General features: G+C 42.1%; 1 protein-coding gene across 1 annotated transcript; it reads left to right on the forward strand.

Moving 5' to 3' along the window:
* The first annotated feature begins 11636 nt into the window (after positions 1–11636).
* Positions 11637–14862, forward strand: LOC135932819 (homeobox protein NOBOX). The gene is made up of 4 exons (XM_065470501.1): positions 11637–11700; positions 12618–12879; positions 13389–13693; positions 14252–14862. Exons 1-4 carry the CDS (start codon positions 11637–11639, stop codon positions 14704–14706), a joined length of 1086 nt encoding a protein of 361 aa, XP_065326573.1. The 3' UTR covers positions 14707–14862.
* The last annotated feature ends 67 nt before the right edge of the window (positions 14863–14929 follow it).

Raw genomic sequence — 14929 nt, forward strand, 5'->3', positions numbered from 1 at the left:
CAGCATTGACAGTGTGTTTGGCATCATTGTCACGCTGAAAAATGAAGCTGCTGCCATTCAGATGCTTTCCAGATGGTATTGCACGGTGGATCAAATTCTGACAGCAATTTTCTGTGTTCATAATTACATTAATTTTGAAAAGAGCTCCAACACCACTCGCCTGATTCATCATTCATCGTTAGAGTAGCACAATGGGGCTGGTTAGCGCTGTTGCCCCAGCAAGAAGGTCCTGGGTTCAAATCCAAATCGAACCTGGCCGGAGCATTTCTGTGTGGAGCTTGCGTGTTCTCTACAGGTATTCTGGCTTCATCCCATAGTCCAAAGACATGTAGTTAGTGGGGTTAGGTTAACTGGTGATTCTAAATTGGCATTAAGTGTGAATGTGAATGGTTTTCTGCCAGTGTGTAGTAGTCTGCCTATTACTCTGTGGCAGCTGTGATATGCTCCAGGCCCCCTGTGCACCTGAATTGAATAGGTGGAAGGATAAGTGGCCTTCCCTTCCACTGAGACCATTTTTGATGAAACTTCAATAAACAGTAGATGGATCAACTGAAAGCCCAGATGTATCTCTCGGGTCCTGTTTCAGGCGTTTGCTGGATTATTTCTGATTTCTTGAGAACTTGACTTTCAGATACTGTTCACTTTTTGTGTAGTTGCTTTAGGTATGTCACTTCTTCTTTTGTCCTCCACTTTTCCAGTTTCTTTAAATTTCTTTAAGTATACGCTGCACCCGATGCTGACATATGCCAGGTTTTCCATGAGCAGCTCTTCGGGATCATCTTGATGATGCAGAAACAGAATTTTATGCCTGTCAAACTGTGTTATCTTTGACATTTTTCATATATTAAAATAAAGAAATGGGACCAAACGATTTGTTTTTGCGACAGGCTGCTAGTAACAAAGTGCCTAAATTGGTTATTCACTAAGTTCAATGGCACATGCCTTGACTTAGATGCCTTTTTTATGCTTGAATGATTCACAAGTAAATTCCCTGTACTGTAAAATAAAAAAGTATAAACATAAAACTTGTCCCAGAAAGAAATGAATAAATGGGATAAAATCGATAGATGGCAATATCTTAACCTTCTCAGACCCGAGCCCTCAGAAGCCATTTTTATTTAAGCATTTTTAGCTGTTTGCGATGAGCGAGACCGGATAAGGATAAAACTTGGGCTTCTTGTTTAAACAGGAAGTCATTACCTGGTTTTGAGACACTTTTTTTTTGTAAAAGTAGAGTTATGGTGCATCTGTTCTGTTCTGTGATTGGCTGCTTCTGTTTCACCCTTCACGTGATAATTCTCCGTCACACAGCAGAGAGAAGTAATCAATCAATCAAGCCCATTAACCTGCGGTCATGAAGACATTCGCTTCGTTGTCTGCTCGACTTAATTGATTATTAGCACAAGTTTATTGGTTTTGACGGTGGCGTTCATGGACGAAGACGGTGACGCAGGTGAAGACTTGGGTAAGGATACTCAGGCTGCCCTTTAATTGTTTTATTGGCTTGTTTAAGCCTTTTCAAGTGATGCACGCGGACAAACTTTTAACGCCATTTTTTAACAAACTTTTGAAAGACGTCTTATTTAAAGCTTTTATTTTTTTCCCCCTGTGAGTGAAGCTCCCAGTGCAGCTCTGCTCCGCGGAGACGACTTAAAACACGGTTATTAACATTCACGACCCGGTGTTTGGAGATGGGGACAGCTTGGCTAGTTTAGCAGCACCTAGCCGCTCAGAGTTAATTAACGGTCAGGTGAGGTGGTGGCACGAGGCGGCGCACGGCTGGGACACTAATTAAGCCACCGCAGGCTGCTGCTCCTCCCGAGACCGACGCGCGTTTTATTTGACCTGCGGGTCACCACGTGACCCCGGAGATGTGAAAGAAATCTTCAAACATCATCGGGTTATTTCTCCAAATACTGGTACCTTATCTGACTCCAGCTCAGTGAGTGACAGAGGAAAATGCACCAATGTAGCTGAGCGACGTGAGAGTACACCATGAATGCATATACACCTGCTTTCTGGCATTTTCAGAGTTGAGATGTGCTTTTCATTAATATAGGTTGCTTCAGTTTGAGTAACTTAAAAAGAGAAAAGAAAAGAAGTTGAACTAAAACAAAATTACCCAAATAAAGATGGAAATTGATGAGTTTAGTGATTCCATTATTGATATCACTTATTGATTTGATTACTTATCACCACCATGACTAAGCAGTATATCACATTCAATCCAGTTCTCTTTATACAGCGCCAAATCACAATAACAGTCGCCTCAAGGCACTTTATATTGTAAGGTAGATCCTACAATAATACCTACACACAAAAATCCAACAATTATATGTCCCCTATGAGCAAGCACTTTGGCGACAGTGGGAAGGGAAACTCCTGAAGACATTGCATTCATGCAAATTAATTGCATGCTGTGTGGTCGAATGTTTGTGTATGTTGGAGGTATTTTCCCTCTTTTTTGTGATCAGTGTGTGTTACTTTCTCTTTGGAGTAATTAAGTAATTTGTTACACTGCTCATTGCACTACTTTCATGTTACTCTATAAAATAGCTGAAACGTATTGTCTCATAACTACCATTTAACAATATAAACCTGAGGTTACAATCTTACACACAGCACAAATCCCTATCCTAACGAGGGTGACACAAATGATCTTTCTCTTAGTATTTAGTTATGAACACAAAGCAAAGATGAAAATCAGCACGAAAACACTTGAAAGTGATCACCACAGTGATTCTACTTTAGAAACATGAACAGGTAGAAATGGAGGCTGCAACCCAACTGCTTATGTTTGTGACCTGTTAAAGTTCAGGGTCTGGCTGCTGGGCTGGGGTCCGCATTCACTCAGCTTTCACTCTGGGTTCTTGTCTAGCTTGGTTTTAGCATGCTGTCTGGTTGGCTTAGTATTAGCATGCTGTGTGTGTGAAGAGTCAAAGTAGTGTTAGCAGCATAATGCAGTTGTTTCTGTCCTGGATGTAGTTTCCACTTTACCATCCTGTGCTTGTCCTTTTGTAAAATAAAAGTAACATCCATATCCATGCTGCAGACTGTGCCACTGTTTTAACACAGGAACGCAAGTGCAGCTGAAACAGAAGCAGGATGATAGGCAGGCTGACTAACAACAAGGAATTGGACTACTGGGAACCGATTCTACACAAGAACCGGTTCTCGATTCCCACCCCTATTACCAAAGGCAGAAATATAGTTTGCTAGGTTTTAAAATTGCTGTAGTTAACCAATGACCCACTTGACAGTGGACATGTAATGAAATTATTGCACAGTGTCATAAGAAATTAAGTCAAGCCAGCAAAAGTGCCACTCAGTTAAGTTTATATTAAAAGCGTAAACTCAAAAGCCAACAACAATAAATAAAATATAGGGAACGCGTCACCTGTCTGATCAGATGCCAAGCAGTGGAGCTAGGCCGTGAATCACTAGCGACCCAATTATCCATAGTACTGATACTATCACTGGTATCGGTATCGGATTGATACTAGCACAATAGGATCGATATGTTAACCCTATTAAAATGTGTTCAGATTTTGCAGATTGGTGATGATTCATCTCATAAGTCATGAAACACACTCACCTCCCCTACATAAGCTGCCTTTATAAGTTAAAAGTATCACTATTGGTTTTGGTATCAGTAATACTGGCCCTGTGTTTACTTGGTATGGTATCGATACAGGAATTTGCAGGTTCACTACCACGCAGGATGGTCAGGTAACTGGTAAAGAATCCCCCCTCACCTTTTTCGAGCTAATAAATGGCAGGAATCACCCGCATATGCAGAAAGGTTGCATCTCACCTTTTCTCTTTGAGGTCTTCCTTTTTTCCCTCCCATATTTAACATCCTTTGTCCAGTATATCCACTACTCCCCCTACACATGTCCAAACCGTCTCGGCCTTCCTGCTCTAACTTTGTCTGCAGAGTGCTCAACCTGGGAACCGTTTGAGCACTGACCGTCTTAAGGCCTGTCCATTCATTAAACAGTCAGGTCTTAACACTGTTCATTACGATGGGAACAATAGAGGATGGGTGTTTAGAGGTGGTTCAGTTACAGCAGAATTAGTTTTTTTGTTTTTTAAAAAAGGGGAAAATAAAAAGAATGACATTGAACAACAACTTTTTTTTGGTGAAGGAAGCATTTGTAGTTTTAGTAGTTAACACAGGAAAAAAAGGTGTTAGTTCACTTTTCCCAACACTGCAGAGGCCTTATGATGGAGTGGGATTTCATCTTGTCTGGTTATCAGGGTTAACCCTGGTTTTTCTGTGCTATTAAGATGGTTCCCTTCTTACCAGGGTGCTTCACCATGATAACCTGTTCCCTAGATTAGAGATCATTAGGTCTGAAATCAGCGTCTACTGACCTGTCAGTTCTCTGGGAAATGATGACACCATTCCTGGAAGATTCCTCTGACTTCCTGTGTGGATAGTAGGAGAGTCTAGTGTCTTCACACTTCCCCGATGATTAATAAGAGATATATATTTTTAGATACCTCTTTTTTCCTTATTTTTTTCCCTTCCACTGTTGGCTGGTTTGTGTTTAATTTGCACATAGACTAAGCCTGCCTTTGAATTCTGTTTGTTGCATTTACTCTTCACTTGCTCTCAGATCATCAACCAACACCAAAGCTGCAGCTGAAAGAATGAGAACTAACATTGCCTTCTAAACATTAATTTAGTCATTTACTCATTATAATCCATGAGATTCTGATAAACAGTGGGCATTTTTGCTGGCTTTCTCTCCTGGCTTTAAATAGGCTAAACTTTATTACCCTCTCTTTTCCTGTCTTACAAAGCACTGAGTGTCCATGCATTCGTTCAGCGCTGTGAGTATTTATCTACTGTGCAGTGCTTTTCCTTCACCACCGCTGCTTTGTCTGGAGCAGCTGTGTTTCTCTCAGTCTGTATTATGTGTTCAACCAATTCATGGTTTTCTAATATTATACATTCATCTTTTGAACAGTCAGCTGCTCTGTTATTAACATCTGTTTTCTGTTGATAATGCCACAGATGCCACCCAGTTTAATGTGAGTGTGCAGGTTAAAACCTAGGTTAACTTAGTGAGTTGATAAAAGCTTGATGTGTTCCTGACTAAATATGTAAGGATAAGGGAATCCAGATAACACAAAGACAACCTGGGTATGTTGAACTCGATTCATAGTACTTAGCTCCAGCTTATAATGACTTGAGGTGAGAAACATTCCGTTTTCAGGAGCTTGTTCGGAAAAACACGCAGGTCAGAATCAATAACTGGGCATATTTTTGCAATATCTGACCAAGTAAACTGGGTAAAATGATCCATAATGAAAACATAGTGCAGTAGGCTGGAACTTAAAGATCAAAGCCTTCTCCTAACTGCCACAAAATGAATTCTGGCTTTGAAGTTCTTGAGCCTGTATTCATTTTTCAGACTGGCCTGATCCAAAAATGTATTTCTGTTATTATTTGTATTCTTGTAGAAGTCAAGATGTAAGATGTTGATGATAATTATGAACTGATTAATGTTCAGAGTACTATATTAATAGAAGGTAGGATGCTGAAGTAAAACCAGATGATTTTTAGTCCAAGTTTTTAAGTCAAAAACAAATTCTTGCTTTACTCTGTTGCAGACTGTCCAAGCCTTCTGTGTGAGGAACTGGAGGATTTGTCAAAAAACGGCAACCGAGGGAACATGAGCAGGAGGAGAAGGAGGAGGAGGAAGAGGAGGGAAATGGAGGAGGAAGTGTTTAGTCAGTGGGAGGATGAAGAGGCAGCAGAGAAGACATGGCGAGAAGAGAAGGATGGGGAGGGGGGGAAAGAAGAGAAAGTTGTGACAGAGGGAGAAGAGGAGGAGCAGGTGAAGCCTGAGAGTGGGCTGAAAGCGGGGGCGGCACAGGAGGTGCAGATGGAAGATGACAAGATTGAAAAGGCCAAGGAAACAATTGCTGATGAACAAGAGAGTACAGTGACAAAGCGCTTAGCACAAAAAGATGAGCAGAAGAAGAGTAAGAAGAAGCGAGGCAGGAAGCAAAGTGAGCAGGTGAGAAGTAAGAGAGGAGTAAAGGATGTTGGTGAGAGGTCTGAGGAGAAGAAAAGTGAGACACAGGAGGTGCCAGCGATGAGCTCAGAAGAGACCTCGGCTCTGACGAACAGCTGTGACCTCTCTGACCCACTCTACTTGGGGTTTGGGGGGACAGGGCTGTGTTGTCCCCCAGTTCCCATCCCCCTGCTGTACTCCTCACAGCCTCCTGTCTCCATCCAGCCCACATGTCCTCAGCCACAGAGTAAGAAAAGACCTCATAGCCCCCTTCTGCCTCACAGTGTCCCCCAGCAGGGCCCACAACCACTTGAGGTGAGAGGAGACCATTCATGTGCTCATACCTGATGATCTGTGAACTACTTGAAATGTATTTTCCCTTTCATTTCTTCTTCAGTGCTCAAGATTCATTGCACGCTGAACCTGAGTGACACATTCACACCAAACTCTGTTTGTATGCTGCTCTATTTCAGACACGCAGATTTAAGATCTTTCTCAAATTTAAGCCAGTTTCACACATGAACCCCAACAATGTTAGGAAATCATGTCAGTACATTCCCTGAAGTGGTTCTTTTTCACATGTAAGAGCTTTGGATGCATTCTCACCACTAATATTCTGCTGGGTTTTGTCAAAGATGCTCTCTGAGTGTCCTTGTGAGGTTCTCGCCGACCCACGTCAAAATAGCCCTAATTACTTGAACTGAAGGTAACTGGACTTACATTTTTTTTTGGTTTATAAAGGTGTGTCTAAACTCACATAAGATGCTTCTTTACTTGTTAAATGTCTGAAGGCCCAGGTATTTAACCCCTGATGGGGTTGTCATTTTAAATGTGGTCCTAAAAGATGTGGACAAGCCTGTTATGTCCGATTTAGACTTCTGCTGGGAATCTTTGTAGTGCCTGCAATGTAACCTACGTAAATGGCCAACGTCATTGCTGGCATTTATGGTGCATTGTGTTAATTACAATGTGCTAATGTCCTGGTCTTTTATATGTAGTGCCAGCCAATAGAAAAAAATAAAATCCTGGGAGTAGGGATTGATATCTGTCCCTCAGGAGTTTTCACTTCTTTATACATTCCCTTACATCCATTCCAATAGTTTCCACAGTCTCCCTCCAGAAATTTGCTGACATTTGTGAGTACTTATATTGATACTATTATTATTAATGTTCCTTATATTGAGGAGGTGATCATTACTTTCACTAATACATTTTAAAACTGCAGTGAAAAAGGTGAAGAAAAAAAAAAAAGAAGAAGAGCAAAACGGCAATCGATGGTGCTGAAATGGCCAATCACAATAATCGCGGGCTACGTTGAGCTAACATGTAGTCACATTGCTAGGGTGATGCACAAGAGGTTACGCCATAGGTTTTCACGGGGGTTTGAGGTTAAGACCTATATGTTTATATTTATATAAACATTTGCAGACATGTTGGAAGTTGGTGTGTTCCAGAAACTGAGGAAAAACTGGATTTGTTTTGGTTATTAGCGATAAAAACACATTCATGGATTGAACCTGACCAGTGCTCTGTGTATAGCTTATTTAGCGAGTCAACAATAACCAACAGTGGCAGTACAGATTAAAAACACTTATTCTATTTATTCAGTTACACACTAATACCTACAGCACAGATTTCTTGCTGAAGCATAAATCTCCAGTCAGTCTTTAAGGGTCATATGAGTCAAGATGTGACTCCTCTGTGAGACATTGCCCTGCCATATTGTTGTGAGCTATTAAGGTCACATGGGTCAAGCTGTGGGGGTTGGGAAGAGGATTTCAGGACTGCATTATAGGTGGCTAATAGTTAGCGTCACTACCTCCACTCAGTGGTGGTTGTTCACAGTGCCTATAGATGGCCTCTGTCTGTATTCTTGATCGAAGATCTCTGCTCTCCTATGTAAAGGTCCGAGCACTCCTCACTGCATTGCACGGTGAACTATGCGTTCTTTAGCATGTGTCGGAGTATTTTGATTAGGTAGTTTTTTGTGAGGGTGTTGCTGTGTCTGAAGTGCACTGGGATGTTGTGCTTGGAGAAAGTTCTCCAACAAACCTGCCAGATGCTGTCTGAGTAAAGCATGGAGGATGCAGGATACATGACGCCCACTCGCTTGTTGTGTATTCTCTGGGTAATTACCTGTAGCATCCTCATATGGGTTCAGGTGGAAATGATTCTGTATTAAGCAGCGCAAAGACAGTTTATCTGAATGATCTGGACATTTGTGTCGAGAGAATTTCAGGGTTACAGTGTGTGAAAAGACAAAAATAAACACATTATACTTGGCTGCTGATCATGAAGTTTAACCTTTAACCCAACAGTTTTGCATTTTCTAGTAAATCTCAACAGGTTTCTAATAATGGCTCATTCAGTGTGTAATTACAGTCTAATGTGTATGAAATATGCACACCTACAGTCCTCTGAATTATTAATCGTGCAGCTGTGAAAATGGCATCCTGGATTTGAATGTTTGGCTCAGTGTGTAATGTAGTGTGATATCCGTAGGTGACAGATTCTTTGAAGCCATTAACAAGCACATTCAGCGTGTGGAGAATGATCTCATCTCACTGAAAAGCTATGTAAGGTGATAACGGTAAATTAATTGTTCTTTACCGTTATTTGCCAGGATGACACTCTTGGACCCACAGCATGCACTGTGCTAGTAATCGGTACTTTTAATGTTTACCACTCAGACGTAGATCTCAGATAATGTCACGGGTTCTACAACAGCAAGACGTTTCAGACCAGATCAAATCAGAAATGATTGTTTGTTTTTGAACTACGCTGGCCTGAAGACAAATTTGTACAGAGACTGACAACTGAAATGTGAGTTCGGTAGAGCTAGAACAGTCAGCCAGTTACCAGTTTGGCAGGAGAAGAACTGTTTGTTTTCATAACTGATCAATCTTTAAGACACTTTTTTTTCTCGCGCCCACCCCCCCCCCAAAAAAAAAAAAAAAAAAAAAATCCAAAGTTGGCGGCTGCAGCTTTCCCAGTTGTGATTTATTTGTTACTTTTTCTTGTCTCTGGGCAGTTTTGATATGTTTGGGTTTTGTCTGTCATCAGAAAAAGTAAGCAGTTTGAAGACATTGCATCAGGTCCTGGATAACTGTGGTGGGCATTTTTATATTCACTAGATTTAATGAACCAAGCAATTAACAGAAAATGAGAAAAATCATTACCTACTGGCTGCAGCCCTGGAACAGACGTGTTAATATCACATATGGGATAGAACAATGGAAATTAATTACTTGGTCCTGGAAGTCCTAAATGAACTTTTATTTTTTGGAAATGATTGCTGCATTGCTTTGTGTGGGCTGAAACATTCAACTCTGCACTGCACTCAAAGGTTTTTTTATTCCCCCCCCCCCCCCCCCCCCCCCCTAGACGACTCTCCAAAATTATATTCAGCTTTTAAAAATGTGATAATTGATACCTGATTATTTAAAATCCTTTTTTTAAAGGGGAAAAAAACATTGGAACATTTTACTGAATTTGACTGAGAACATCTGTGCTGAGGTACTGTGTCTTCATGGCAGATGGAGATAACGCAGGTATACTCCACCCGACGCTCCATCCGTTACAGCGCCAGGGGCCGAGGTCGAGCCCTCAGCTTCCCACTGCTGCCAGGGATAGAGTCTGTGGGCAGCTGCCTGCTGCCACCTGCACCGAAGAAGAAAACACGGACGCTCTACAGCACAGGTGAGGGGAAACATCTCTGTGTGTGCTCACATTTGACTGCTATGCAAATTGTTGCCCTGTAATTTGTGTGTGTGTGTGTGTACTAACGTACTCTTGCGTACAGATCAGTTAGAGCATTTAGAGACCCTGTTCCAAGAGGATCACTATCCGGACGCGGAAAAAAGGAAAGTGATTGCTGCTTCAGTCGGCGTCACACCTCAGAGAATTATGGTTAGATTCTTACTCTGTTCATCTTCTGTGAAATTTTACTGAAGACTTATTTTGTGATGTTTTCCTTATGAAGATGTACTACTGGCATTTTTTTTCTTTGTGTTCCTGAAAATCCCATCTCATCCTCTGTAAAGCAGTTTCTACCTTTTTTGTTGGCCTCCTCAGTCTTTTATTTGTTTCCCCCTGAATGTTTCTGGGTCCCAGGTCTGGTTTCAGAACCGGAGGGCAAAGTGGAGGAAAGTACGTGCTGTTACAGCAAAGGTGGAACACGGACAGAGTAGAGCCGAATACAGTCCACATCACCAAATCAATCCCACTCTGCCCACACTGGCTCACAACAGGTATTTCTGTTTCTTTTCTGTGTGTCTGTGTAGGTTTGCAGTCATCCAGGTCATGGTAGTCTAGAGAGACTGAAAAAAATAAGGTAGATGGACTTCTTTAGGTTTGAAGGCTGTACACTTAAAGAATAAAGGTCACTCTTTTGACGATGCCAGTGCTCACATTTTGGACTAAGAAGACAAGATGGTTTGGGAGAGAAGTAAAAGAGGTCATTTGTTCTTGCAAAGGGTTCTTCGGTTAAAAGGGAGTTTTTTCCTTCTTGCTGTTTCTCGCTCCTAGGGTGTCGTCTGATTGCTTTCTCTGCATTATTGTAGGGCCTTTACTTTACAAAGTAAAGTGCCTCAAGCTAACTGCTGTGATTTGGCACTATATAAATAAACCAGAATTGAATCCACATCCACTGTGAACAACCATCGTTGATGTGACGTCATTTGTATGCGACACAACAATGGAGAACGTCGAGACGATGGTGTGCCTGCTGCTCTGTGTGTGGCTTTTTTTTGGGGGGGGGGATTTCCCTCGTTTTCGGCTTTCAGAAATGGTAGTTTTGATTTTTGTGATTAAGTTGCTCTCGTGACTGAGTTACGTCTGTTGAAATCACATTTTTGGATAGGCTCAGATCACTTCGAAACGGAGCCGAGTAGGTGCTGAAAGTGTTGTTGCAGTGCAGTCTTTACTCAGTGTAGTCAGGTACTTTAGTGCTGATTCAAACCCTGCCTCAGCTGAGCCATTAAGGTCACATGAATGAGGTTGGGCAAGCCCTCTCAGTGACTTTACCCTTAACCCCCGGTGATGGTAATAACCCACGGTCTTTTTTTTTTTCCTCACACCTTGGCTCATGTTGAGAAGCTCTGGGTTAATAATGGGTCAATGACCCTCAGGACCACTTCCAAAGCCCCCACTAGGCGTTAAATACCTGGGACTCTCCGTCTTTTGTTTTTAGAACTGAAGAAGCCTCTTGGATGAGAGTGAATTATCTTCACAAACCTAAAGAAGTCCAGAAGGAACCCCCCCCCAACCTCTCTAGATTTTTATCTCTGTACTTTGATTTGATTCATGCTTAAGTGCATTTTTGTTCTTTGTCTTTGTTTTAGTAAGGGAGCACCCTCTTTGTCTCGTTATTATGCTCCCAAGCTACCCCAGCTTGCCCCTGTGCCACCTTCATTCCCCACCATAACCACTCAGAGCCCACCCTCCCACGGCGGCCTGTTGTCCAGCCTCAGCAGCCCAGGTGTGAAAATCTACACATGCACATTTTACGACACCCTGCTTTTAATGCATTAGCTTGATGAGCATTCAGTCTGTCTGTGAGGAATTCTGTTTATCTTATTAAAATAAACGACTCAACCCAAATTCAAAATGGCATACAAAGGTGTTAAAGATCGCATCACCCTTCAGCTGAGCTATGATGTTAGCAAGCTCTGTGCCCTTTTGTTTTGCGCATTATTACACATTTGCCTAATAAGCGATCATGCAATCCCTTTGGGATTGCATGAATCTGCCAAATCAAACATGCACACCTTCCCACTGTGGCGAGCCCTTGTGTATAAGTGAACAGCTGAAAGTAGCATTGGAAAGAAAATAGGTCCTACATAAAACTGCTCATAACAAGGTTTTTGAATTTTTACTTTGTCTGTTTAATCAAACAAAACTAAAGCCGTTAAGTTTTTTTGTTTTCTTAGAGCCCTGCAATGTGAAGGCCATTTCGTTCCATTGATGAAAAGGGAAACCTCACAACAAAACAATCTAGATGGTTAAATAAGTTTAAAGGTCAGAGGAAAATATGTAAACTTGGATTTGGGATTAAGTTTCCCTTCAACCTGAATTATCATTCCTTTGTGAGGCCCTGATGAATGATTACAATCAGAATACTTTATTAATCCCAAAGGAAATGATCTCAAACCGGACCAGCTTAAATTCTTTGATGTCTGGATGATCAAGCAGCGATGCAGTCACCCCACCTCCATCATGGCTGAAAAGTTTCGTTACATTTGCTTAGGACCCTCTGTTAACATTAGTTATTTTTAAAAGTAAAAATAACTAAGCCACTGGAAGAGAGTTGGACAAAGCTTGTCCACCAAAACTCTTTCAGTTGTAGGGTCGGTTATGTAAAGTAGCTGCAAATTTGACCTCAATAAAATTTGTGGCTTTTATGGCATTACAAACATAGGTTTTTAACGGATTTTCCTACATATGAGGAAGTGTTTACAGAAGAATGAAATCTTTGTTCAGCTCAGCGAACCTTCACACTGCAGGTTGAGATAGTAAAATTACATAGAAACCAAACTACCGTATCTCTGTCTAATCTTGCTTTGTAATTGCTTGGTTTTTATCTGTTAGGTGAAAGCAGAGTGAGGGATACAGGCCAGAACCAGCTTTCGTCTCAGGAGGGTTTGGTGGAGTATCCCCCCCGTCCCATGCAGAGCCCTCCCCCTCTGCGGCGAGCCAGCCTTCCTCTTTTCACCACGACCTTTAACTCTGCAAACCCCACTCCCCCTTTCCTCAACACACCAGCCCACACCCCACCCCTCTTCCTGGATGCTCTGGAGGGTGGCTCTACCTTGGCCCACCGTGAGACCCAGTCTCTGCCGACTGACACCAGGTCAGCTCCACTTGCAGCAAACTGTGACATGAATACTAGAGGATGCTTCAAATATGGATGAGTAGAAGAGCTGACAGCAGGACAGAGTAGGCAGAGAGGAAATCTGTGAAATACTGATGTAGTGATGGCTCACACAGCGTCTGTAGTAGCAGGGAGTCAGTTTTAGCTAAAATATGCTGTGAGAGATTGCACTTAGTCACTTTGTTCTTATACAATTATGGTTGTATGACTATACATGTGTGACAGCACTAAAACTTCTACTTTGTACAAAAATACGTTTATTTTTTAATACGGTTGGCAGTATCTGTGCATGTTCAGTAACGCAGATGCACTGCATAGAGATAGTGACAGAAACCTCACATAAATAATGTGAGACCTGAGAATAAAACTCTGATTGTCTGTCTGGCTCGATATCACTAGAAGTTATAAGAGCAACCACAACCTACAGATGGAGCAATAATCAAAGATGTTCGTGTTTGTGACTAAATTCTTGTTTGCGTTGTCCTCAGTTTGCTCTTTGACTTGGACTACCTGACGTCTAGCCAGCAGAGCAACACTTTGTCTTACCAGCTCCAGACCTCCTACCCCACCAGCCAGCCTCAGCTCCAACCTCAAGCATCTCTGCCCCGCATGACCTACCTCACACCATCCCCCTACCTCACCCCTAACCCTCCAGAGTCTAATCCTACTTCCTACTTGACTTTTGGCCCTGGAGGAAACTCGACAGGAGTGGTGACCTATTCCACCACGGGTCATGCCTACTTTCAGTCCCAGAGTGCAGGTCAAATCCTACTGCAGTCATCTGGTCACCACGGTGAGTCACTGGGTTAAAATGAGATTGCATGAATTTATGTATTGGAAAAAATATGAAATTTTACCCTGACAAAAGATCCTATAGGATCAAATGGAAAGTAAAAACTATACACCCTACATCAGTGTAAACTAACCCAGAAGTCAAAAGAAAGTTTGACTTGGTGCTTTCTATGTAAACAGATGTTTGCACCATCATTGAACAAGGATTCAGAGTTTTTCAATAATTATTTTTAATCTTGTATTATACATTGCTCTCATCACTGTCATATCATCAGCTTTAGTCACCATTCAGTCAGTGGTTCAAATTAGAAAGATCAGAAGCTTTGTAGTTGGATGTTTAAATTACACGGTTATTTAATAAGGAAATGTATAGGTCAGCATTGATTAATAAGACAAAAGGGAGTCATGTTGAGGGCACAGGAAAAACATTAGAATTAAATGGTATGCAGATGCTCTTGGCATTCTTAGTCTTATGACAGGTGAAGTGTTTGAGGTTTCAATTACTGCCACTGAAGCTGAATTTTCAGTCTGTTTGGATCTGCATGTGTTTTCCATCCAGCTGGGATTACAGCGTACCAGTCTTACCCATGGGGCAACATGTGCAGTCAGCCAGCCATGCACCAGCGTACTCAGTGCCCTCCTGCTTACCCTGGCAGCTTGGGACCTGGTCGAGAGCACCAGCCTACCTCTTCCACCACCCTCCCTCTTCCTTCGTTCTTCCCTGGGGAGGACCAGGAGTCCTTGCATGCAAATTCCCAGCATCCTTCACTCAACCAGACTTTCACAAGCAGCACCACCAGCACTGCCACCGTCCTGCCACCTGTGTCAACGCTGCGGCCCTCTTGCCTCAGGGTGGAGGATACTCCAGCCAGGGAGTCATTGCTAATGCCCTCACAGGTCAACGCAGGCTCTCCAGAAAGCCCTGCAGTGCCCTCTTGTGTCAAAATTGAGTATGACAGTCCTAGAGAGATCCACAGCCACTTCCACTGCGACTTTTCTCCCATACATTTTTGACTTTAAGTGTGTGTGAGCATGTGTGCATGTGTTTCAACTGTCTATGTAAATATAATGTGTGTGAATTTCTAAATTTCCTGTTTTTGTTACTATTAGGATGTTCTCAGCCGAAATGTGAAAGCCACCAGGCTGTAGTTTGCTGGCTACAATAAATGCTCATTGCGCTGTTAATCATTTATTTCTGCATTTAACTTGCTTTTATAATATAAAACAACAATTGAAG

The sequence above is a fragment of the Pelmatolapia mariae genome, linkage group LG22 (genome assembly GCF_036321145.2).
Source record: "Pelmatolapia mariae isolate MD_Pm_ZW linkage group LG22, Pm_UMD_F_2, whole genome shotgun sequence".
Lineage (NCBI taxonomy): Eukaryota > Metazoa > Chordata > Actinopteri > Cichliformes > Cichlidae > Pelmatolapia > Pelmatolapia mariae.

Excerpts from the sequence above, each read along its gene's own strand:
- LOC135932819 (XM_065470501.1), top strand. The coding sequence starts at position 11,637 with ATGGCATACAAAGGTGTTAAAGATCGCATCACCCTTCAGCTGAGCTAT. Across the intron at positions 11,701-12,617 it reads CTATGATGTTAGCAAGCTCT|GTGAAAGCAGAGTGAGGGAT; the intron begins GTGCCCTTTTGT and ends TTTATCTGTTAG. Across the intron at positions 13,694-14,251 it reads GCAGTCATCTGGTCACCACG|CTGGGATTACAGCGTACCAG; the intron begins GTGAGTCACTGG and ends TTTTCCATCCAG.